Genomic DNA, 22,353 nt, shown 5'->3' with positions numbered 1-22,353 from the left:
GCCTCTGGATAAGAAGGGTATTTCCCATCTTTGGGACCATGAGCAAACTGCCTCCCGGCACTCAGCTCGTTGACGTTCAGGAAGAGAGAGCAGGATCCTGAATGCAGCAGAGCGTCAGGATGGTTTCTGGGAATTTGTTACCTTTCGGGTCCTCCCTTACCACTTCCTCTAATTATTAGAATACCTTGTCAACCTGGAAGTCAAAGAAATGAAGCAGTAATTCACTGTCTGAATGATGAAACTGCTGATGGCCCCAAACTGGCAGGATAATGAGCCACGCCCAATTTCTATGACGGTACACAGTTCCAGTTGTTGGGGGTGTGGATTTCCAAACACCTGGAGGGCTGGCCATTTCCACCTTGAACCTGCACACCAGATTCAAAGAATAATTGCTATCATTTATTGAGTGCCTACCTCAGGGCAGGATCTATATAGATGTTTTCTTGAATCTCCAAAAATTCTTGAGTTAGGTAATTTGAGAACGTTAGTAGCTTGTCCAAGGCCATCACCTGTCTGTATATTTTTTCTCTTTTACACTGGTCTCCACTGACCTCATGTGTGCACTGCAAGAGCCTCCTGACTCCCATTTTAGCGTCAGCCTCGCTCTGTGATCAACTTTGACCTTGGCGAGTTATTGAGCACTATGCGTCTCAGTCCCCATGGGTGTAAATGCTCATAATGATAATAGCACCTGCTGTGTAGGTAAAATAACTCAAATAGTGTGTGTGTGTGTGTGTGTGTGTGTGTGTGTGTGTGTGTGTGTATGCATGAGAGCTCTATTTGAAACAGGTCACTGCCAGGAATCATCCAGAGACACAATACTCACAGACTCCCCTCTCTTCACCCTCCCCCACGCTCTCACCTTGACCTCCCCTACCTGCCCCAGCTGCTGCTTCCAGCACCGCAGGTGCTTTGAAGAGGCCGCTGAGATGGACTGTCTCCAAGACCCTGCCAAGCTCAGCACAGATGTCAACTGCGTCAGCAAGAGGATCACATGTGGTGAGCATCTCCAGGTGTCCCCGGGGGCTGGGCTGAGAAATGACAGGCAGTTCAAGAATCCCAGGCCTGGACCAGACCCAGGGCTCCAAGGGCCCCCCCCCATCATCACCACCATTGAGGACATCATCATCTATACTCCACGCCCCACGAGGGCTAGATCTCTGGCATCTGTACCTTGCAAGGAGTACATGCACAATAAATGCTTTTTTTTTTTTTTAAGATTTTATTTATTTATTTGACAGAGAGATAGACAGAAGAGCACAAGCAGAGGGAGTGGCAGAGAGGGAGAAGCAGGCTCTGCACTGAGCAGGGAACCCGATGTGGGACTCGATCCCAGGACCCTGAGATCATGACCCGAGCCGAAGGCAGACGCTTAACCATCTGAGCCACCCAGGCGCCCAATAAATGCTTTTTGAAATGAAAGAATAATTGATGGGCAGGTTATTTGATTTACAGTTTTATACTGTAGCAACCCTGGGAGCCTGGGGAGGCAGATGGTTTTCTACTGATACATTGTGTGATACGGGAGCAGTTACTCAACAAGTGGCAGCCTCTACATGGGGAGGAGAAAACCTGCTTCAGAGATTTGTCATAAAAACTAAACAATGCTTAAGTGTAAAACAGTGTTACACTTGTTAAATGGAAACAGTGCTAAATGTAGAACGGCTAACACAGGGACTGGCCTATGTGAAGAAGTCAGGGTTGGAAGTAGAAGAGAGGCAGGGATGGATGAATTAGGTTTGTGGTTGCTGCTGTTTCTAAGAATCAGACATGTGTTGATGCAAATCTCAGCTCTCCACCTTACTCACCAGGGATTTTATCTTGTGTCTCTGGGCAATGCTGGCAGAAGAATTAGAAGACACAAAGGCACAGAGAGAAGAGGTGCATGGCACCTTGGGGGTGCTCTATGAGAGCCGCCCTTTATGAGCACCTACTATGTGCCATAGGCTTTATACCCAGCAGATATAACTGTCCCAACAATCTTATGAGATGGGATCACTATTCCCAGTTTTCGGATAAGGACAGGAAAGCTCAGAGAAATTAAATAACTTGCCCAAAGTCACATAAGCTGCTAAGTGGTAGAGTCAGGATTTGAGCCCAGGTTCAACTGACCCCAAAGACCAGGTAGAGAGGACTGGCTGAAGTATGGTGCATCGGGAAAGAGGGGAGGAGATGCATGGGCATAAATCACTACACAGCGGACAGGGAACGCACCATTCATCCATCCATCCAGCCAGCCAGCCAGCCAGCCAGCAGATGCATACTGAACACCTACACCAAGTGCAAGACAATTGTCTAGATATTGGGGATATCCTGACCTTTTGAAATCTCCTCCTGGCTGCCAGACACTGAAAATATCAAAGTGCTAGAGTACGTTAAACAGTGACAAGAGCCATGGAGGGAAATAAAGCAGGGGAAAGGCATAGGGAGGGCTGGGCAGGGAAGCCTCCCCAAGGAGATGCCCACAGAGCAAAGACTGAGACGTGGGGGAGAAGCAAGCTGGCGGCTATCTGGAAGGTGCGTGCACCCCGAGGCTCAAGGTGCCCGGCATGCTTGGGAGACAGGCCAGTCAGTCAGAAAGGGGTGATGAGGGAGGAAAGAGAACAGGAACAGCAGCTTTTCCATAGATTGGGAAGTCGTCGCAGGGTTCTGAACCCCAAAAAAGACATGGTTTGCCCTGAGTCTTGAACACCTTGTTCTGGCTCCTCCATGAGAGCAGACAGGAGCGGGTGGGGGGGAAGGCCACTGAGATAACTCAGGCACGAGCTGATGGGGGCTAAGCCCAGGGTAGTGGCGTGGAGGTAGGGACATGCGGTCACACTCTAAACAGGTCAAAAGTAGAGCCAATAGGATGGCCCGATGGGTCAGGTGTGAGTGTGAGAAATGGAGCGGGCACCACTCCCAGGTTGGCCTTATGCTGCTGCAGCTCCCAGAGCCAAGGTGGATAACAGGAGGATGCCTGCAGGAGGAGTGGGGCCTCGGTGGGCAGATTGGGGCCAGTTTGGGAGCTTGCATTACCTCTCGGGATTCCAAATGAGATTTTCCAATCTGCTCTGCCCTTGCTCTGTGCACAGAGTCCGGGGACCCTTGTGAGCACCTGCTGTGTACCTGCAACAAGGCTGCCATAGAATGCTTAGCTCAGTCCAGGATCAACTCTTCCCTGAACCATCTGGACACTTCCTTCTGTCTGGCTCAGCCTCCAGGTGGGAAGAACCGGGCCCTGCATCAGCGGTGGGGTTGACCATCTGGGGCGGGAGCTGCTATGGGAGCAGTAGTTGCTGTTTCTTCAGAAGCCAGTCCAGCACCTTCTGACAGTCCCCAGACCCGCTGCTCTAAACAGGCTTTCCAATGTGTCTCTTTGCAGAGACAACCAGCACGGAAGAGCTGACGACGCTTCTGCCCAGAGGTAAGGTCTCCCAGGGAAGCTGCTTTTACTTGGGCCACGGGGGCCAGACTACAGAGGGAGCACCCCCTCCACGGGGCCAGCTGGAGTGACCCACGGCACTGGCTAGACCTCGGCCTTTCTCTGGCCAGGGGACACAATTACTTCTGATAAACCCAGTTCACACATCCAATAGCAAATGGCCCTCCTGCCAACACTGTTCTTTGTTACGTGGACAGGTGAGCATTTAATCCAGTTAAGAGGTAGACCCCAATTCTTTCTCTCTTGCTCTATGGTCAGGGCCCTGGTGTGCAGTGTGACCGGGACCAGGTCTAGTGATATGACAGAGAAAGGCCTCTCTCGGCTGGGTGAGCTCCTGGCCATTGAGGTCACCTGGGAGCAGATGAGCTGCCTCCCTCCTCTACCTTCCAGAACCTACGGCAGAAAGGGCAGCCTGGACCCAGATGGAGGCTCCTTGAAGGGGAGGCTGTTTTCTGTGTGCCTCCTTTCAAGACAGGGTGGGCTCTTAATATCTGTCTACTGAAATAAGCAAGTGATCATCCCTACTCTAAAACATGCATCTTATGGAAAATGCGAGAGTTCAGCTTCTGCCTGTTATTCCTTGCTCACCAGTGTTCGCACAATCTCTCAGTCCCAACGGAAAGTTCCAGGTACGCGTTGGCAGAGCACCCCTCCTTCCCTGGGGCTGAGGTCTCCTTCCCAGTGCTGCAGCCTTTGTTAAAAAGCTGATACCAGTGCGTCCACATGCATGAGTGTGCGTGTGCACAGGGCTGTGGGAGTGTGTACATGTGTGAGTAGGAGTGTGTGTATGTGTCCTATCTCTATGTATCTTCTGAGTCTGGCGCTCTTTTTTCTGTGCCATCTGGTTCCCTTTGGAACAGAGGTCTTCCCAAGTAGGGATGTCCTGTTCCACAGCCACAAACCCTCGGGGCCTGCAGACCTTTCATTGCCACAGCCTGGGTCTGCTAGTGTCACCTCCCTGGCCAGAAGCCGGAACTGGCTGGAGTCCCTCCTGAGCCAAGGTCCTGCTGGGCAGCCTGAGCCCCAGGAGATGTGCGAGGGGCAAGGGAAGCCTAAGACAGAACCAGCAGCCCTCTTCTGGCAACACTGCTCATAGCCCCCTTCCTCCCTTGGTCCAGCAGTCCCCGCTTGTCCTTTGGGACTCGTGGTACTTGGTTTAGACACTCGGTTCCATCAGTCACTGATTTGGGAGCTTTCTTTTTCAGTGGTTCCCGTGGAGCCCACGAACACCAGTGCAATGGCCCTTTCAGGAGAAGGTGAGCACAAGGCGGCCAGTGTGTAATCCAAATACCCACGTTTTGATCGTACCATCTGCCTACAGGCTGGAATTAGCTTCCCCAAAATGCCCCTTGCCCAGGTTTGCACTGAAACTGCCCCAAGATCATTCCAGAGACAATCTCAGTTCCTCCTGACCCCCCTCCGATCTCTCCCCTCTATGCTCTGCTTTCTCCCACACCCCTACTCCCACTTCAGTAGAATTGTCAGATGCAGGACATTCACCCTCAATCATCTGAAGTTTCTTTTCAATGAACAACAAATACTTTTTTTAGTATAAGTGTGTCCCAGAATTTGCATGGGATATACTTACACTAAAAGGTGATTGGTTGTTCATGTGAAATCTAAATTTAACCAGGCATCCTGTATTTTTATTTGCCAAATTTGGCAACCTTATGCCTCAGGGAGATCCCTCTGCACAACCACCTCCCCAGAAGTGTGTGTTATCGCTCTTCTTGGCTCCTGCTATGAGAACAGAAGCAGACGCTCTTGGTGCAGCTCCTTCCTGGCTGTCCTCCGTGTCCAAGGGCATCGCATTCCCGACAGCTCCCGGACAGCCTGTGCCTTGGACAGCAGGTCTAGAAAAAAGAAGAAATGGCACCTACTCCAAGCCGAAGCTTCACCATGTGCCCTGCCCACACAGCAACCATTCCCAGCAGGATTGACAGGGGCCACTTCCATCCTAAACTGAGGACAAATTTATCTCCCAACACATATGCACTCACACCCACGACCTAGCAGTGCCCACAAATGCCCTCCAGAAAAGGAGGCAGCCTGAATGCAGGCACAAACATCAGTTACGAAGGAAAAAGGTATAGGGCTCGTGATTGTTCTTACCATGCTGGAATGAAACAATTATGTTTTGGACTCAGGCAGCTTTGGGATGGAATCCTGGCTCTCCCACTTTTTAGCTGCAGGACTCTGGAAGCATGGTTCGACCTCTCAAAGCTTCAATTTCTTCATTTCGGACAGCAGGGATTGGCAATTTTTTTTTTCTGTACTGGGCCAGGGAGTAATAATTTGGGGCTTTGTGGGCCATACAGTCTCTGTCACAATGACCCAAGTTTGCCATTGTAGTGAGACAGCAGCCATAGACAATCCGTAACTGGGGGGGTGTGCCTGTGTTCATCTGCAGCTTCATTTACAAAAGCAGCTTGAGGTCTAGGCCATGGTGTACCAACCCCTGGAAAGGGATGGTTATATCTGTCCTTCAGGGTGGCAGGGGATTAAATGAGAGAGAACATGGGAAGATTCTGGACCAGCATCTTCTTCAGAAATTCTGGTGTGGTGGTAAAACACAACAATGCACTCTCGAGTCACATGCAGGACACTGGACAACTTGTTTAAAATATGTGATCTCATTTCTTGCTCCCACAATCCTGTGAAATCATTTCCATAACCTCCACACTGAGATGGTACATGGAGTTGGAGAAAGAAATGGCCAAGACTGGGAGCTGGGTGGCAGGGCTGGGGCTTGAGGCGTCCACCGCGTCTGTCTTTACCGCTAGACTGAACTCCCTCCCCCGTTGACTTGCTCCAGCAAGGGGGGACATGATGGCCCTTTCTCCCAGAGAGAGGTCTCTTCACCCAAACATAGGCCTGATGCTAATCTGACTCCTTGTCGCTGAATCAGGACCAATGTGTCAATTAATGTTCCTGATCAGACTGCCATGAGCTTTCTCTCCTGGGCCCCCCAGTCCAAAAGCTGTCTTGTTTGCAGGGGATCCCTGCCTGGCTTATGTGCTGAGTTGGGTGGACAATTGAAGTAGAGTGGTTTCTTTCCACAGTGGCTACTGGGACCAGTGCTGCCCACTGACCAGTCCCTCCAGGACAAGTAAGCAGGGCAGACTCCATAGGAGCACAGCACGGAATCCAGTGGAGACATGCCTTCTCAATACACATGTTCAGTTCTGATGACCACTCTTTGACAGGCTTGGAAGAAATACCAGTAGACCTATTTTTCAGATGATGGAGGACACGGAGGCTCTGGGAGGTTAAAAGTTACAAATGGTCCATCATGAGACCAGCTGGACTGGTCTTGAACCTGTCCTCGGGCTGCAAGACTGGTTTTGTCTCCATGATATGGTAGTGACTTATGGGGAACAGCCTTGCACCTGAAAACATCTAGGCAAGGATGTCATCAGAAGTGACCTAACCATTTACTTTGCTTGTGGTGATGGATAACCATGGATTCTTTATTAATAAGCATAAATCACTCATAATAACCATTTACCAATTACTAAGAATGAAGAGATAAACAAATGGATTCCTCGATTAAGAGGCAGGGACACCAGGGAGGACCTTGGTGGGCTGGCGTGTTCCTAAGCCCCTCCATATAGCCTCTGAATCCTCCCCCTGGTCCTAGGAGGCCCATTTGACAGATAAAGGGGGCACCCTAAGAAGCAGTTGTTTGCCTGGGGTAATAGGGCATAGGATTCTGTTAGTTCTGAACCTGAGCATTTTGCTTTGAAGAGAACCATCTGCTCGGTTTAGAACCTTTGAGGTTCTCTCTCTTTGCTGGAGCACTTTTGTATGTCCACATCATCAGTCAACCTCTGAGCCCGATTTCCACAGAATACCATCATAATCTTGATCTTTGACACATTGAATTTAAGGCAGGTCCTTCCTTCCCCAAGCCTGTTGGAGTTACCTTCGCTAGCTCTCTGTGGTATGGTCAGAAGAGAAGTAGCAGCCCAGCTCAGTGGTTAGGACTGTCAGCTACAGCCCTAGGTTTGCATTCTGCCACTTCCTAGCTCCATGACCTAGAACAAGTGACCTGTGTTCTCTGTGTGTCCCCTTTCTCAGCTCTGAATGAGGGTGAGGTGGTTGTTGAGTTGGTACAAACCAAGCGCTTAATGCTGTATCTGGCATGTAGTATGTCTTTGTCCGTTCTAGCTGCTACAACAAAATATCACAGACTGAGTCATCTGTGAACAACAAAATTTCTCTCTCATGGTTTCTAGAGGCTGGAAGTCCAAGCTCAAGACACCAGCATGGTCAAGTTGGGTGAGGCCCACTTCCTGGTTCATAGATAACCACCATCTTGCTGTGTCCCCACATGGTGGAAGGAGCCAGGGAGCTCTGTGGGGGCTCTTTCATAAGGGCATGAATTCCATTCATGAAGGCTCTACCCTCATGACCTAATCACCCTCCAAAAGCCCCCAAGACCATCCTACTGGGGATTAGGTTTCAACACATGAATTTTGGGGAAACACAGACATTCAGTCTACAGCATAGTAGGAGCCTAATAATGGTTAAACAATAACGGACTCGTTTTACCAAGAACCAGGGCTCAGCAGTCTTTTGGGAGCCACAGAGCAGGGAACTAGAATCCACAGTTCTGCTGCCTTGTTTCTCTTTGTTCAAAAATATATGATTAAAAAATTTTTTTTTTGTTTAAACTCCAGAGAAGTCTGCTTTCCTATGTATTTCAAAGATGCACCTGCTTCTAGCCCAGCAGGCAGCAGCTGCCTTTGCCAGCACGTCTGTGTCTGGGGACGGCAGCCTCTTTGTCTTAGCAGTGACCCTGCCATCACCAGCTCCCCTAGGAGGTGACGAGGCATGGAGCAATGTTGCCTCCTGTGCCCATGGGATGGGAACTGCTCCCGGATACCAAGGTGGGACAGGCTGGGGTCAACACTCACCCTGTCTCTCTTCTGTTGTGGGCAGAAGCGGGCCAAGACCAGAAAGACACGGAAGCCACTAGGACCACATCCCCTCCAGGTAAGCACACTCGGCTTCTCCAGCCTGCAGATAATGGCTGTCCCTATACGTTTATGAGCTCAAGTGTGTTCTAAAACACGGAAGAATCATTGAGACTAATTTACTTTTATGCTGTCCCCACCCCCAAAGTAGACAAACGAAGTTAAAAGGTAGATTCATTAGTAGGAAGAAATGGAACCCTACCTGATAAAGAGACACATTTAGAAAAATCGAGAAAACTGTGTTTTGTTTTCTATTTAAATCCCCTGTACTTCCATGTTATACAGATAGCCACTTTTACTATCTGAAGGTGCTCCCTTCTGACATCTCCCACCTGCCCGAACATATCCATGAATATAATTAAAATGCATTTGAGATCACTTGGCGCCACGGCTTTGTAGTCTGAGCTGTATCACTTAAAAAATGAGATGATATTCCCTGACATTAAATATCTTTCTTTCTTTTTTTTTTTAAAGATTTTATTTATTTATTAGAGACAGAGAGAGAGAGGCAGAGGGAGAAGCAGGCTTCCCGCGGAGCAGGGAGCTGGATGCGGGACTTGATCCCAGGACCCTGAGATCATGACCTGAGCCGAAGGCAGACGCTTAACCATCTGAGCCACCCAGGCGCCCTAAATATCTTTCTATAACATGATTTTTAGTAGTGGCTATACCATAGTTTCGGGTGTGGAATACCATAATGCATTTAACCAATTATTTCTAACATTTGTTCTTATCAATAATAGATATACACCTTATACCCATCCACTTCTGATTAATTTGTCACAGTAAATTCCTAGAAATTGAATTACTGAGGGTGTAATCATTATGTGTATCCATACAATATGTATGTATCCATATGTTGCCAAATTGCCCTAGAGGAAATTCGAAACAACTTACCCTCATACTTGTATCCCATGGCTGATGCTGCCTACTATTATTTAAAAGCAAGTGGACAAAAACCTCTACCAAGTTAATAGAAAAAACCCACAGTAGCTCATTTCTCCCCCTTCTCCTCTCTGATGAAAATGGAAAGTCGTGCTTTTTGTATCCGAGCTGGGCTGGCCTCTCACTCTGGGAGCTTTGGACCAGGCCTGGACAGAATTCCCATATCTTAACCGAATTTAGGGAGATGGGTCACCAGTGTCAGCGCTAAGGGCATTGAGACTTGGGCCAACTTTGCCCTCAGGTGCACAGTGACCTTCTCAGGCTGGGGGTGCGAGGGTAAGAGGAATCTGTTCCCCAAATGGGGCGGCCATTCAGGAAGAGTGATGAATGCTGCATGCCCTCATCTAAGGGGATGAGGTGGGGGGTCTCACATTTGATTAGCACCAAGAATCCAGAGAGTTCTTGCTCAGAGGGTGAGGGCTTCTAGGACACTCAGACTCAGCAGGGAGCACACACGGACTTCTGGGGCTCTTTCTGCTTGTCGAGTTTTCCGCCTGGAGTCTTCACCCCAGATCAGATGTGTCTTCACACTCACTGAGTGATTCTAATGGCTGGTCTTGACTCTTCCCTCCTTGCTAGGAATTTAGCTAGAAGGATTATTCAAACACCAAAACGGTATTATTAATACAGTTTTACAAATGGGGAAATCAAGACTGAGAGAGGCTAGTGATTTGCCCAACATCACATAGCTAGTATGTGGCTGAGCTAAAATGCACACTCAGATTTCCTTACCTCTAAAACTGGGTTCTACCCACTCCACTCCACTGACTAGGTGAGTTTACTCAAAAAGAAACGGAGCCAGGTGTTTGTTAAAGGTGGAAAGAAAGATTTTACTCAGGTTTCCGTAGCGGGGAAGAGAGACTCCAGGGTAACCATGTTCAACTCTGATCTGTATGGAGATGACTGGGCCTTTTAGAGGGAAAATGGGAGGGTGGACAATAAGCCGGAAGTCCGGCAGAATCAGGGGAGGGGAAAATTCCAAAAAGGGGATGGGAGCTGTTTTCTGAAAACTTTAGGCAAGGCAGGTGTTGGGTCAGTGTGGGTCTCAAGCTGTAAGTTCTTTGGGCTGCCTTGAGCTTTCTTGGGCAGGAAGTCAAGAGGAAGCGGGAGGCTGGGTCATCCCAGGGAAACCAGGCTGGGGTTGGTCTAAGTCTCCTAGTGTGGGGGCAAGGCGTTGATGAAATAGTTTGTGCCACGAGTTTGCAGTTCTCATAGGTCAAGTTTGAGGCCTGGTTGAGAAGAGGGCCCAGAGGAGCCTGTCTAAAGTCTGGTCAAGGAAAGAGTCTGTCAGCTCCCAGCAGTCTGGAGCATGGTGAAAATGAACCAGTTCATGGGTTTCTGTTGTGGGATTGGAGAGGGGGTGGGGCATGATGTTAATTAGACCCAGAGGACTGAGGGTGCAACAGGGCCACTAAAGCCCTGCTCCCACCCTCCAGGCAATAGAGCACTGAGCAAAGACATGGAAGCCCGGATGTATGAAGCAAACCAATATGGCAGGTTTGGGGAGAGACTGCCAATCAGGGGGCCCCTGAGATGCCCAGGCTTCTCGCAGCGCTCTGGGTTTGCAGACGGTGGGGCAGAGCCTACAAAGCTCCCTTTGTCTGGACCAGACTGGGTTGGAAGTGTCACTGCCTCTGGTCAAGAGAACAGGTGCGGCTGACACAGAGCGAAGGGAGACCTGGACGGCCTGGCACTTAATTCAGACTATGATGAGAAGGTCTTCCAGGATTCCCAGGAGTTCGAGGCGGGTTGTGCTTGCCTACGTTACTGAGCACCAGGAGTTAGCTTCATTTCTCCACCGTTCTTATCTCTTCACTTGTGAACACCATGCATGGCAGGCTCATGGTAGTAAATATGACATAGTCTGGGACAGTCCTGGTCGCAAGATGTCACGCAGCTGGTCCAGCGTGGGCTCCTGTCCAATGTAACGTTATCACAGAGTATGTGTTTGTTATATTTATGTTCCATTTATTTATTTAATATTTTAGCACAATACATTTCATTTATTTATTTTTGTTTCAAATTTTTATTTAAATTCTACTCAGTTAGCTTGTGTAATATTGGTTTCAGGAGTAGAATTCAGTGACTCATCACTTACATATAACACCCAGTGCTCATCACAAATGCCCTCCTTAGTACCCATCCCCCAACTAGCTCACCCCCCCACCCACCTCCTTCCATCAATCCTCAGTTTTCTTCTCTATAGTTAAGAGTCTCCTATGGTTTTCTCCCCTCCCTTTTCTTTTTCTTTCTTTTCCTTTCTCCTGTGTTCATCTGTTTTGTTTCTTAAATTCCACATGAGTGAAATCATACGGTATTTGTCTTTCTCTGGCTGACTTATTTCACTTAGCATAATACCCTCTAGTTCCGGGGCGCCTGGGTGGCTCAGTCGTTAAGCGGCTGCCTTCGGCTCAGGTCATGATCCCAGGGTCCTGGGATCGAGCCCCGCATCGGGCTCCCTGCTCAGCGGGAAGCCTGCTTCTCCCTCTCCCACTCCCCCTGCTTGTGTTCCTGCTCTCACTGTCTCTGTCTCTGTCAAATAAATAAATAAAATCTTAAAAAAAAAAAATACCCTCTAGTTCCATCCACGTCATTGCAAATGGCAAGATTTCATTCTTTTTTGTGGCTGAGTAATATCCCATTGTATTTATACCACATCTTCTTTATCCATTCATCAGCTGATGGACATTTAGGCTCTTTCCATAGTTTGGCTATCGTTGATAATGCTGCTGTGAACATTGAGGTGCATATACCCCTTTGAATCTGTATTTTTGTATCCTTTGATAGTGCAATTGCTGGGTTATAGGGTAGTTCTATTTTTAACATTTTGAGGAACCTCCATACTATTTTCCAGAGTGGCTGCACCAGCCTGCATCCCTACCAACAGTGTAAGAGGGTTCCCCTTTCTCTGTATCCTTGCCAACTTCTCTTGTTCCTGCCTTGTTAATTTTAGCCATTCTGATGGGTGTGAGGTGATATTGTGGTTTTGATTTGTATTTTCCTCATGATGAGTGATGTTGAGCATCTTTTCATTCCCTCGTGATGAGTGATGTTGAGCATCTTTTCATGTGTCTGTTGGCCATCTGGATGTCTTCTTTGGGAAAATGTCTATTCATGTCTTCTGCCCATTTCTTAACTGGATTGTTTTTTGAGTGTTGAGTTTGGTAAGTTCTTTATAGATTTTGGATATTAGCCCTTAATCAGATATGTCATTTGCAAATATCTTCTCCCATTCCATCGGCTACCGTTTAGTTTTGTTGATTGTTTCTTTCTCTGTATCACAGAGTATTTGGAAATTCTCATGTAACATCTGTGGATCTGCAAGCCCAGATTGAGGATGCTATCCTAACACTTTGTTCTTCTGAAATATCTGCATTTGGGGTTGTTCGTGTGTCCATCTGCAAACCTCCTCCTGAACTGCTTGTTGAATATGAGCCATAATGTTGTGCATTTTCAGGATCTGCAGAGATTGTTGTCTCGACAAAAGGAGTAACCATGGTCCCCGCCGGTTTAAAATCTTTGGGCTTAGCTGTGTCATCCATCAAAAGTGGCCTGGAGGAGACAACTGGAAAAGGTGAGTGGGAGCAGGCAGAGAAGCCTCTGTCCTCTCTCAGACTTGAGATCCTCTGGATGGGTTGGTAACAAAGGCCCTTAGGCCATGGTGTCATACCGTGACCTCTTCATGTCGGTGGGACTAGAGGGGACCACCCCTTGCCAGGTGAGGTCATGGGACACAGAGGGGACCCGACTTGCCTGTGGCCACTCAGCTGCTGAGCTGGGGAAAGGGGCCCGCTGGCCTAATGCTCCCATCCCTCTTGCTGGTGCCCAAGGGAAGAGCTTGGCATGGTGCACACCAGGTTGTTGCCAAGAAGGAAACACCTGGGCTTTCACTCCCTCCCCCTTCTCTCTCCTCTTCCCAGGGGCCCCACTAGTGGCCCTACACCTGCAAGGAGCTATGGCCACAGAGGAGGGCTTTGTTAGTACCAGGCCAGCCCTCCACAGCATGCACTGCAGAGTGATGGAAAAAGCAGCATTTGAGAGGGAGGCTGGGCTGGGAGCTCTTCGCAAGGGCCCTGGCTTCTTGGTTCCCCCCGCCAACCCCGCCACTGAACCTGTGATCATGGGGTCTGCACAGTGGACTGTAGCCAGGCTTGGCCAAAGTTGCGGGCAGAGAAGGAGGGGACAAGGGTGGAGAGGAGGGTGCAGGAGGGCGGAGGCAGGGGCAGAGAAAGAAAAATCAAGGGCTCTGAAGGCGAACCCAGGCAGAGTGTGCTAACCTGCTGGAGTCAGGAGGCCTAGGAGGACAGACAGGATGCCTCCAGGACGCTGGGCGCTGCCCGGGCCTCAGCGGGACATGGTCACTCTACTGAGCAATCACATGTGGCCGAAGAGCACCTCTGGTCCTGACCAGCCCCCCACCCTTCAGGGGGATTTAACCAGGAGTCTGGGCGGAGCTGTAGAGGCCTGGCAAGGAAGACTGGCTCTCTGAAAGCCAACTCATGCCAAACGGGATGCTAGACAGGGGGACTAGCCCGTAGCAGCTTTCCCAGCAGAAGGGCAATGGGAGGTGAGGACACAGCATTTCCTCGGATGTTCAGTACCCATCTGGATCACTGACTGCTGCTGTGAACTCTGTCCCGATGTCCCTGCTTTCCTGACAGCCCTGTTTCTCATCAGCCTGTGACAGGTTCACCTTCCTGCATCTGGGAAGTAGGGACAATGCATGGGTGATGCCTCAGCTCGGAGAGATGCTCTTCTGCCTGACATCCCGATGCCCAGAAGAATTTGAATCTTACGGCTGTTACTGTGGGCAAGAAGGACGAGGCGAGCCAAGGGATGCCCTGGACGGGTAGGGACATGTGAGGGTGGCAGGCCGGTGGTGCCGACGCTGCCCCTCGTGGAAGGTGATAATTCTCCTCTCCAGTGGGCATGGCTTCAGGCTTCACAGAGAGCACTGCCTGACTCAGGACGGCTGCTCACCATCATGGCCAGCTGAGGCTCAGACTTGTCCACGGTCACTCAGCGGTGAAGGGGTGGAGCCACACAGATCCTGACCTGTCTATGTGGTCTTTGGTCCAGGTCTTTGCCCTGCAGGGGGCCACATGAAAGTTAGCTTCTTAATAACTTTTTAAAAAAAGATTTATTTACTTATTTTTAGAGAGAGATTGAGAGAAAGAGAGAGAGAGAGCGAGCAGTGGGGAGGGACAGAGGGCAAGGGAGAGAGAGTCTTAAGCAGACTCCGTGCTGAGCATGGAGCCCGACACGGGGCTCAATCCCGTGACCCTGAGATCATGACCTGAGCCGAAACCCAGAGTTGGACACTTAACCAACTGAGCCACCCAGGTGCCCCAGCTTCTCAATAACTTTTAAGTATAACTGCTCAATTTTATATCTACCACTCTTGGAAAAATTTTCAGGGACCTCGTGCATTGGTGAATCCATTCATTTATGTATGCGTTCAACCCTCCTTTCTTGAGCTTTTGCTCTGTGCCAGGCACTATGCTGGGTGGTGGAGACACACAAATGGTTAAACCTGAAGGAAGCAGAGGGAAAGAAACTCCCAGCATCCCCAGAGGAGCTGCCTGGTGCAGGAGATGGGCACTTCAACCAAAAGACCACCAACATCATAAATGCGGCCGTCAAAACAGGGGGAACAGTGGAGGAGTCAACCTAGACATGAGCTGCAGGAATATTCCAAGAGTGGAGTTGATGAGGCGTAAAGCCTGGCCACATGTGGGGACTGTCCCAGCCCGTGGCCAGTGGGCTCTGCGCTCAAAAGGTGTAGGACCCTTGGGATGGTGGGGTTGCTGAAGGAAAATCCACAGCTGGAGTAGATACTGGAGACAGGGAGAAGACAAGGCTCAGTGTCGTTAATATGCAGCCTGAAGTGATGGCAGGCACATGGAGCACGTCACCTGCAGGTGTCTGGCTGGCTATGTCACTCCCCCAGCCACCCACCTCCCTCCCCTTTCTCCCCTCACCGCTCACGGCCATCTGGCCCTACCATCCGACCAAGCTCTGCAGGGCATCCGGTGGGGAGGAAGGTAGGGGCTCTGCTCCCAGGCCACCTTCAAAACTTACCTCCCACCGGGTGACACGGAAGATGTGTCTACTCGAGCAGAGTGTAGACCACACTGTGGAATCGTAAGCATGTCTACATGAGCAAGTTCAACAATGTGGGCTCCACTCTCCGAGACAGAGTACTCAGTGAGACAAAGCAAGCGGTAAGAGTCTAGGCAGAAGTCACTGTGTCCTGTTAAACCCCATGGAAAGAAACTGGGGTCGCTCCTGACCACTGGCCACATTTCACAAAAACATGAGATTTGATCGGGCAGGCAAGTAAGTTACAATATGGCTTCCCTGACCTCCATTGGGAATAAATTAAAACAAAGCCATCGCCTTGACCAAGGAAGAGTTACTCAAGTTGATCTCATCTTCTGCAAGGGTGTCTTCTCAAAACTATGTATACTTTACATTCTGGGCAATTTGAGTGACTTCTAATGGTATTTTGATCATAGGTGATTTCTGATTTATTCACTGACTTTAGATTTTAACTATGATATGAGCTTTCCACCACCACCTGCCCCAGGCAGGTGCACGCACCAAGAGTGTGTGGCTCAGCCATGAAGACAACTGAGTGGGACTGCCATTTGTAACTGACACAGACCTCCAGCCATTGGCCACTGTGCCAGGCACAGTGGTGGTGCTCCCCCCCATTGCTGGCAACATGGGAAGCTGATACTTGGCTCAGCACAGGCTCTACAGAAAGGCATCCAGCCATGACGGAGCCCTGCTCTGGCTGTGGCCTCTGACGCCATGTAAGAACTATTTGAGGATGGGGTGAGTGAGTGGTGATGGGAAGATTTTGGGAGAGTGGGAGCTCCTCTGGGCTGGAGCCGTCACAAGATTCCTCTGGATGTCCATGTGGCTGGGGGACCTGGAGACTGTGAGGCTTTATCAGGCCCTACTGGGGGGTTGTCTAGACACCAATTCATTCCCATATGGTTACTGAGGTCTTGCTCCATGCTGGACGCTTTGCCAGATGTTGTTCTTTATTTATGCTCAAGATCAATACTCTGCCCTCTTTCAAGGCTGGGGTCCAAAGGGGTGCCCTATGGATGTGAGATTAACTGTTCTATTAGGTAAAATGTTGGAGGGAGTGGGGTCACTGCTAGTCCTGATGGTACCTTTATGTAAACGAAAAATGGCACCCCTTCCTCAAGACTAGTTCCATCTGTTGGAAAATTACTGGCATAAATATACAAATGATTATCTTTGCAGAAAACAAAGTGATTATAAGAATACAAAAAAAGATTTTTTTGTAAATAATAATATATATACAGTGTGACTGACAGTTTTAGATGTGGCATCTTTGTGCAGTGCACAACCTAAACAACCATACATGGTGGTCCGATGTGCACTGGAAAGGAGGGCTTGGCTTCTCTGTAGGGATTGTGGGAGAAGCAGTCCTTGTAGGAATTCCTGACTCAGCTGGGTTTTCCTCGGTCTTAGGTGCTGTTTTTCCCACCACTGCTGCCTGGAGCAGGTGAGGAAACTGGGCTGCCTGCTTGAGAGGCTTCCTCGGTCACCAGTGGAGTGTGCGGACGGTACAGCCAAGTGTAAGTGCTGTGGGCCTGTTCAGTGAGCTATGCCTTCACTCAGGTCAGGCCTCCCGATGCTTTCCCAACCACGTTTTCGTCTATAATGTGATTTAATACTTTTCTTAACCGTGGGGCACACTTACTCCCTGATCCTGCTGAGGGCACGGAAGTTCAAGAGGCTAAGTCAGCTGCCGAAAGTCAGAGCTGGGTAGGAGCAGACCAGGAACAACAGAGCCCATGCTTATGGAGTGCCTGCCACGTGCCGGCCAAAGCTCTCAAGATGGACTAACAGAGTTAATCCTTCCAACCATCCTGTGCGAAGGCCCCCGAGTCCTCCCTTGACGGAGGAGGCGGCCGAGGCCGAGGTCACACTGTAGAAAGAAGTTGGTGGTGGGAGCAGGAGTGGGGCCTGGACTCTGCCCTCGCTCAGCAGCGCAGGGACCTCCCTGCCTCCTTGCGTGCAGGACCACGTGCACCTGTCACGTCCGGGAGCCCCGTGCCACTCCCGCACTCACTCACTCACTCATCTATCCCACACGCCTTTCCTGGGAACTAGGAAGGCACTGAACAGGCACGATCCCTGCCCCAAGTCCCCCACAGCCTGGAGGACAGACAGTCGGGCAGGTGACTGCTCTCATCCCGGGTGGAAGGTGCTCACCGGAGTGCAGAGGCTCCGGGAGCTGCGGAGGGGGTCTGAGCCCCCAGAGCAGGACGCGGCGGCGGGAGAACTGAGCAGAGTCAGAATGATGGTGAGGAGGGATCTTAGAAGAGGTTGTCAGGTTCCCAGATGGCCACGCTGGGTGTGGATGTTCCAACAGAAGTGAAAAGAGGAAAATCGTGGCATTTGGGGAACTCCTGGCAGTGTAAGAACAGAAAGTGGGGGTGGGGGACGGCTGCGGTGCCAGGTGAGGCGGGGAGTATAAGTATGCCCCAAATGGATATACTTATATGAACATATTGATCTGAAATTCACATTTAACCAGGCATCCCATATTTTATCTGGCAATGTTAAAATAGACTGCACCAGAACTACTTCCATCTGACAAAGGGGGAAGGTCTGGCCCAGAGAAGTAAGGAAGTAAGATATTTAACAGTTCTGTCCAAAAAATATTTTCCGAGTGCCAACTCAGGAAATAGGGGTCAAGGACTGACTTAGGTGCTTGAACACATGGGCTCTGCCAGCAAGGTTCTCCATGCAGCGAGAGGGAAAGGTAAACACAGACACAGTTGATTCATGCGCAGTGTCATTAACACACAACCTGCTGGGGCAGAAGGAGCCACAGGTGGGATCTGATGGGAGCCCACGGGGAGCTATTCCCTTTACCCTGGGGGCTCAGGGAAGCTTTTCTGGAGGAGGGGGTGCCAAGGGGAGTCTTGAACAACAGGTATGAGCTCACCAGGAGAAAGTGAGAATATTCCCAGCAGGGAGATCACGGATGCTGGACGTTGCGAGGCTCCAAGATGGTGGGTGGGGGGGCAGGGCTGAAGGGGCAGGCAGGCTGGCCACATGCCACCCTACGTCACACGTCTGCCACTCTGTTCTTGCCCTCTAAGGTGTGGGGCAGAGCCTGTGCGCGAAGCTGCTTTGTGCCTGTGACCAGACGGTGGCAGAGTGCGTGGCCTCTGCCTTCTTTAACCAAAGCCTCAAGTCATCGGGCGCACATGAGTGCCAGGGCCACCAGCTGTCCTGCGAGGACAGCATGCCCGGGGGCCCTGCGGCTTCCTCCCCTGGCTCCAGCTCTGAGGAGGACAGCGAGGAGGCCATGTCCCACACAGAGGGCCGCAGAAGAACCAGAAGATTTCTGGGGAAGTCACTGGGTCCTGTGGGGACTAGGCGACAACATGGCCCCAGAGAGACCCCTGGAGAAAGCAACAAGCGCCCCCCCACAATAGGTTCCTCCCATTGCTGTCCTCTCTTTGCGCCTCCATCTCTGTCCTCCCGTCCTCAGCACAGGCTCAAAGGGAAAAGAGCTGGCGAGCCCCTTGCATTGTGATGCTTGTCAGCTCGCATGGGAATGTGTTCTATACTTCCTTCAGTGCACCCTGGGAGCTCAATAAAAACTCCAATCAGTGTTCGTTTTGGTCTTGTTTTGAAGAAATGCTGTAGATACTAGTGCATGAGTAAATGCCAAACGTAAGATGACAGCGCCATGGAGCCAAAAATTATCTCCACTCCCTCATCACTCAAAGCTACTTTACCTTCTATTAGAGAAAAAAGGGGGGTATATATCTAATCAATCTTAGGGGATTACCTGTGGGACACCAGTAACCCGAGGATATGTGCCAAGGACTAAAACGACAGCTTTTCTGGTATGTGCCCCTAAAAACACACCTGCCATTCAAGTTATTCTGAGTGTCCATATGCCACGGCCACCACCACCACGAAGAAGGTCCCAAAACTTCCAGCCACTGGAATAAACCGTATTAAAAAAAAAAAAAAAAAGTCGAGGACCCAACTTTTTTTTTTTTTTAAATACGGTTTATTCCAGTGGCTGGAAGTTTTGGGGGTTTAAATGCCCATGCTGACAGAGGCAGATTAATATCACGGTAATTGTAGAAACTTGAAATTATATCCATCCTTCTATCACTCACCAACCCTTTAGAGATTCTCCCGTGTTACCAGGCAGAAGGTAGTGTGTTACGAGAACCTCCCTCCATATTCGATAGGAACACGAAGTCCTTGGTTCACATCACATCCTTGGTTCTCAATCCCCATAAATCACGTGTCTGGTAGTGAGATGGTAAGAGTCCCTGCCTGCTCCTCAGACAGGAAAGCAGAACCGCTAGAGTTCAGTGTTGCTGACCTTCTCATGGTAGGAAAATATTCTGAAGTTGGCAACAAGTTAAGAAATTAAAAGGTAGTGGTGCCAAGCCAAGAGCAGACATCCTTCCTTCCTTGCCTTCCAAGGGATTCATGTGATGAGCACCTTTTTTTTTTTTTTAAAGACTTTTTATTTGAGATAGACAGCGAGAGAGAGCGAGCAGGTGGGGAGGGAGAGGGAGAAGCAGACTCCCCGCTGAGCAGGGAACCCGATGCGGGACTCCATCCCAAGACCCTGGGATCATGACCTCAGCCGAAGGCAGACGCTTAACCAATTGAGCCACCTAGGCGTCCCGTGATGAGCACCTTTTGGTGAATCCAACACATTGGTACCTTTTTCACCTGGTGACCTTAACTAACCACCAAAGCTGGGTTCTCCCAGAAGTGACCCCTCTGACAAGAACTCGAGAGCAAGTTTAGTTGGCAAGTGAGGGAAAGCCTGCGTGGAGGCCGAAGAAATAGGGCAGGAAAGGTAGCCAGTGAAGGATGCGTTACCAAGCCAGTTACAACTAGAATACCCTACACACCGAGAGAGGAGAGAGGTGGGGACATCAGCCTCTGTCACATCAGCCTTTACTCCCGGGGAGGGTGACATCTCCTTCTGGCCTGCTGCACACGGGAACAAAGCAGGCTCCATGGCAGAGAAAGCCTTCAGGTGCTTCAGTCAGCCAGCGGGCATCCAGTGGCAGAGGGGGCACTGGCTGCAACTAGCACATGGCTGGCTGGCTCCTCCCTCCTTCAGCCCGAAGCGAGGTCCCAACGGTCCACTCCCACCGGCAGTCCCAGTCGTGAGTTCAAGCCCCGAGCCGAGATCAAGATTTGGCCGCTTAATGGACTGAGCCACCCGGGCGCCTGAAACACATCATCTTTATACAGAACAGTAAGGCCTGCCCTTGGCTCCCAAGGGTGGGCATCCCTACCTTCCTAGAGTCTGTTTGCTAGAATACATTGAGAAGATAGTCCAGAATAAAGGCTGTTGGTGTCTGCATGCTCACATGACATGCACAGACACATGAATTGTCTGGCAACAATGGTCTCAGCTAGTATTCCACTGAGAAAACTGAAGGTTTCCAATGGGAATGCCCTCATCTTCCTGCTGCCAAAGCTACAAAATTACCTGCAGTCTCTCTCTTCCGTCTTGTTACAATGAAGTTAAGTGTTCCTTATTCAGATCAAAGGTCAATCCCTCCAACTAGGCTCTGTGTATAATGAATGCTCTATTGCCTTCTCGGGTTGGATTCCTTTAAGTAATTCCTTTTTCTTTTTTAGAGACAGAAAGCGCACGCGGGTTACGGGGGAGCGGAGGGGACAGAGGGAAAGGGAGAATCTTAAGCAGGCTCTACGCCCAGATGCAGAGCTTGATCTCATGACCTGAGCTGAAATCAAGAGTCGACACTTAAATGATGGAGCCACCCAGGCATCCCAATATTTCCTTCTTTAACCAATTTATTCTCTTCTTCTGTATCAATCTTATCAGCATGGAAACATGTCCTAAAATCTCCCATCTTTAAAAATCCCTCGACTCATTAAGCAAGATGGGGGAAGTCTGGAAATTGTCAATCTGATGCTCCTAGCTTTAGTCTCGTCCTTAAATGCCAAACTAGATGGTGCTCTGCTGGACACTGTTGACCTGACTCAACATCATCCAACACCTACCTCTTACTCCACACACTGCTGTGTGAACCAGCTGCACATGGGCTTCGACCTGCCTTGTTCAGAGAGGTGGGATCTGACAACGTCTGCCTTCGAACTTCCCTTCTTCGTGCGTTGACACAAGACTTCTCTGAGGAGGAAGCATGGGGCACCCTGGGAAACTACTCAGCTCTCAAGCACACACAATCCTGAAATGGGGGGAGGGTTGCTGCCAACAGGCCACCCACGTCCAGCAGGACGGACCTCCAGTCACCTACAGTGATGGACAATTCCCACAAAAATCCTCTTAATGAGCCTTTTCTCCTTGCAATTCACAGTTTCAGGCCCTGGCGGGGTCTGCTGGGATCGCAGCCCAGAACAACCCCTGCGTGCCGGCCTCTGTCTTAGCACAAGTTCTCTTAAAGCAGAGCCTGCGGCTCAAAGAGCAGTTAACTGGCAAATTTTATAGCAGGAGTAGGAGGCGGCGCCTGAAGTTCTACCTTGGCTCTACTTTTTCACTCATGTGAACTTGGTGCTTGAAATCAGTATCTATCAGAACAGCTGACAGGGTCCAACCAGTTAAGGCTGGAAAGAAAGCATGCGACACAGCACGTAACATGGACGCTCCTTCTACACCGCGGCTTCCTGGAGGTGGAATAAGCAAACCAGGGTGGCACAGGGAACCAGAGCCACTATTCTTTTTCTTAGATCCTTTGTGTAAGTTATACAAGGAGAGAGGGTTGAGATGCAAACATTAAAACTGAAGCAGAGAAGGCAACTGCACTTTCCCAGTTCACACTACGCGCTCTGCCTTCACCACATCTCGCCGTGACCAGCAGTTATGGTTCTGATTCTCCTTCCATGGAAGTGAGGATGCATCCACCTGGCAACCTGATTTTTTACCCAAGCTCTTCATTTTTAACTAAAGCAAAATATTAAATAAACTTAATA

At 49.9% G+C, this 22,353-nt stretch overlaps 1 protein-coding gene across 1 annotated transcript in view; it reads left to right on the top strand.

Annotated features, from left to right (window-relative positions):
• OC90 (otoconin 90) overlaps positions 1-18,943 on the top strand; it is a 29,693-nt gene extending 10,750 nt beyond the window's left edge. The window contains exons 5-13 of the mRNA XM_021688713.2: positions 887-999; positions 3,075-3,203; positions 3,365-3,406; positions 4,630-4,680; positions 8,369-8,422; positions 12,806-12,922; positions 14,026-14,197; positions 16,861-16,967; positions 18,504-18,943. Coding sequence (XP_021544388.2) covers positions 887-999; positions 3,075-3,203; positions 3,365-3,406; positions 4,630-4,680; positions 8,369-8,422; positions 12,806-12,922; positions 14,026-14,197; positions 16,861-16,967; positions 18,504-18,943 — 1,225 coding nt within the window. The remainder of the gene's footprint in view (positions 1-886; positions 1,000-3,074; positions 3,204-3,364; positions 3,407-4,629; positions 4,681-8,368; positions 8,423-12,805; positions 12,923-14,025; positions 14,198-16,860; positions 16,968-18,503) is intronic.
• The last annotated feature ends 3,410 nt before the right edge of the window (positions 18,944-22,353 follow it).

This window comes from Neomonachus schauinslandi, chromosome 4, assembly GCF_002201575.2.
Source record: "Neomonachus schauinslandi chromosome 4, ASM220157v2, whole genome shotgun sequence".
Classification (NCBI taxonomy): Eukaryota; Metazoa; Chordata; class Mammalia; order Carnivora; family Phocidae; genus Neomonachus; species Neomonachus schauinslandi.
Note: the sequence above shows the minus strand (reverse complement) of the source record. Positions and strands in the feature narration are given on the sequence as shown.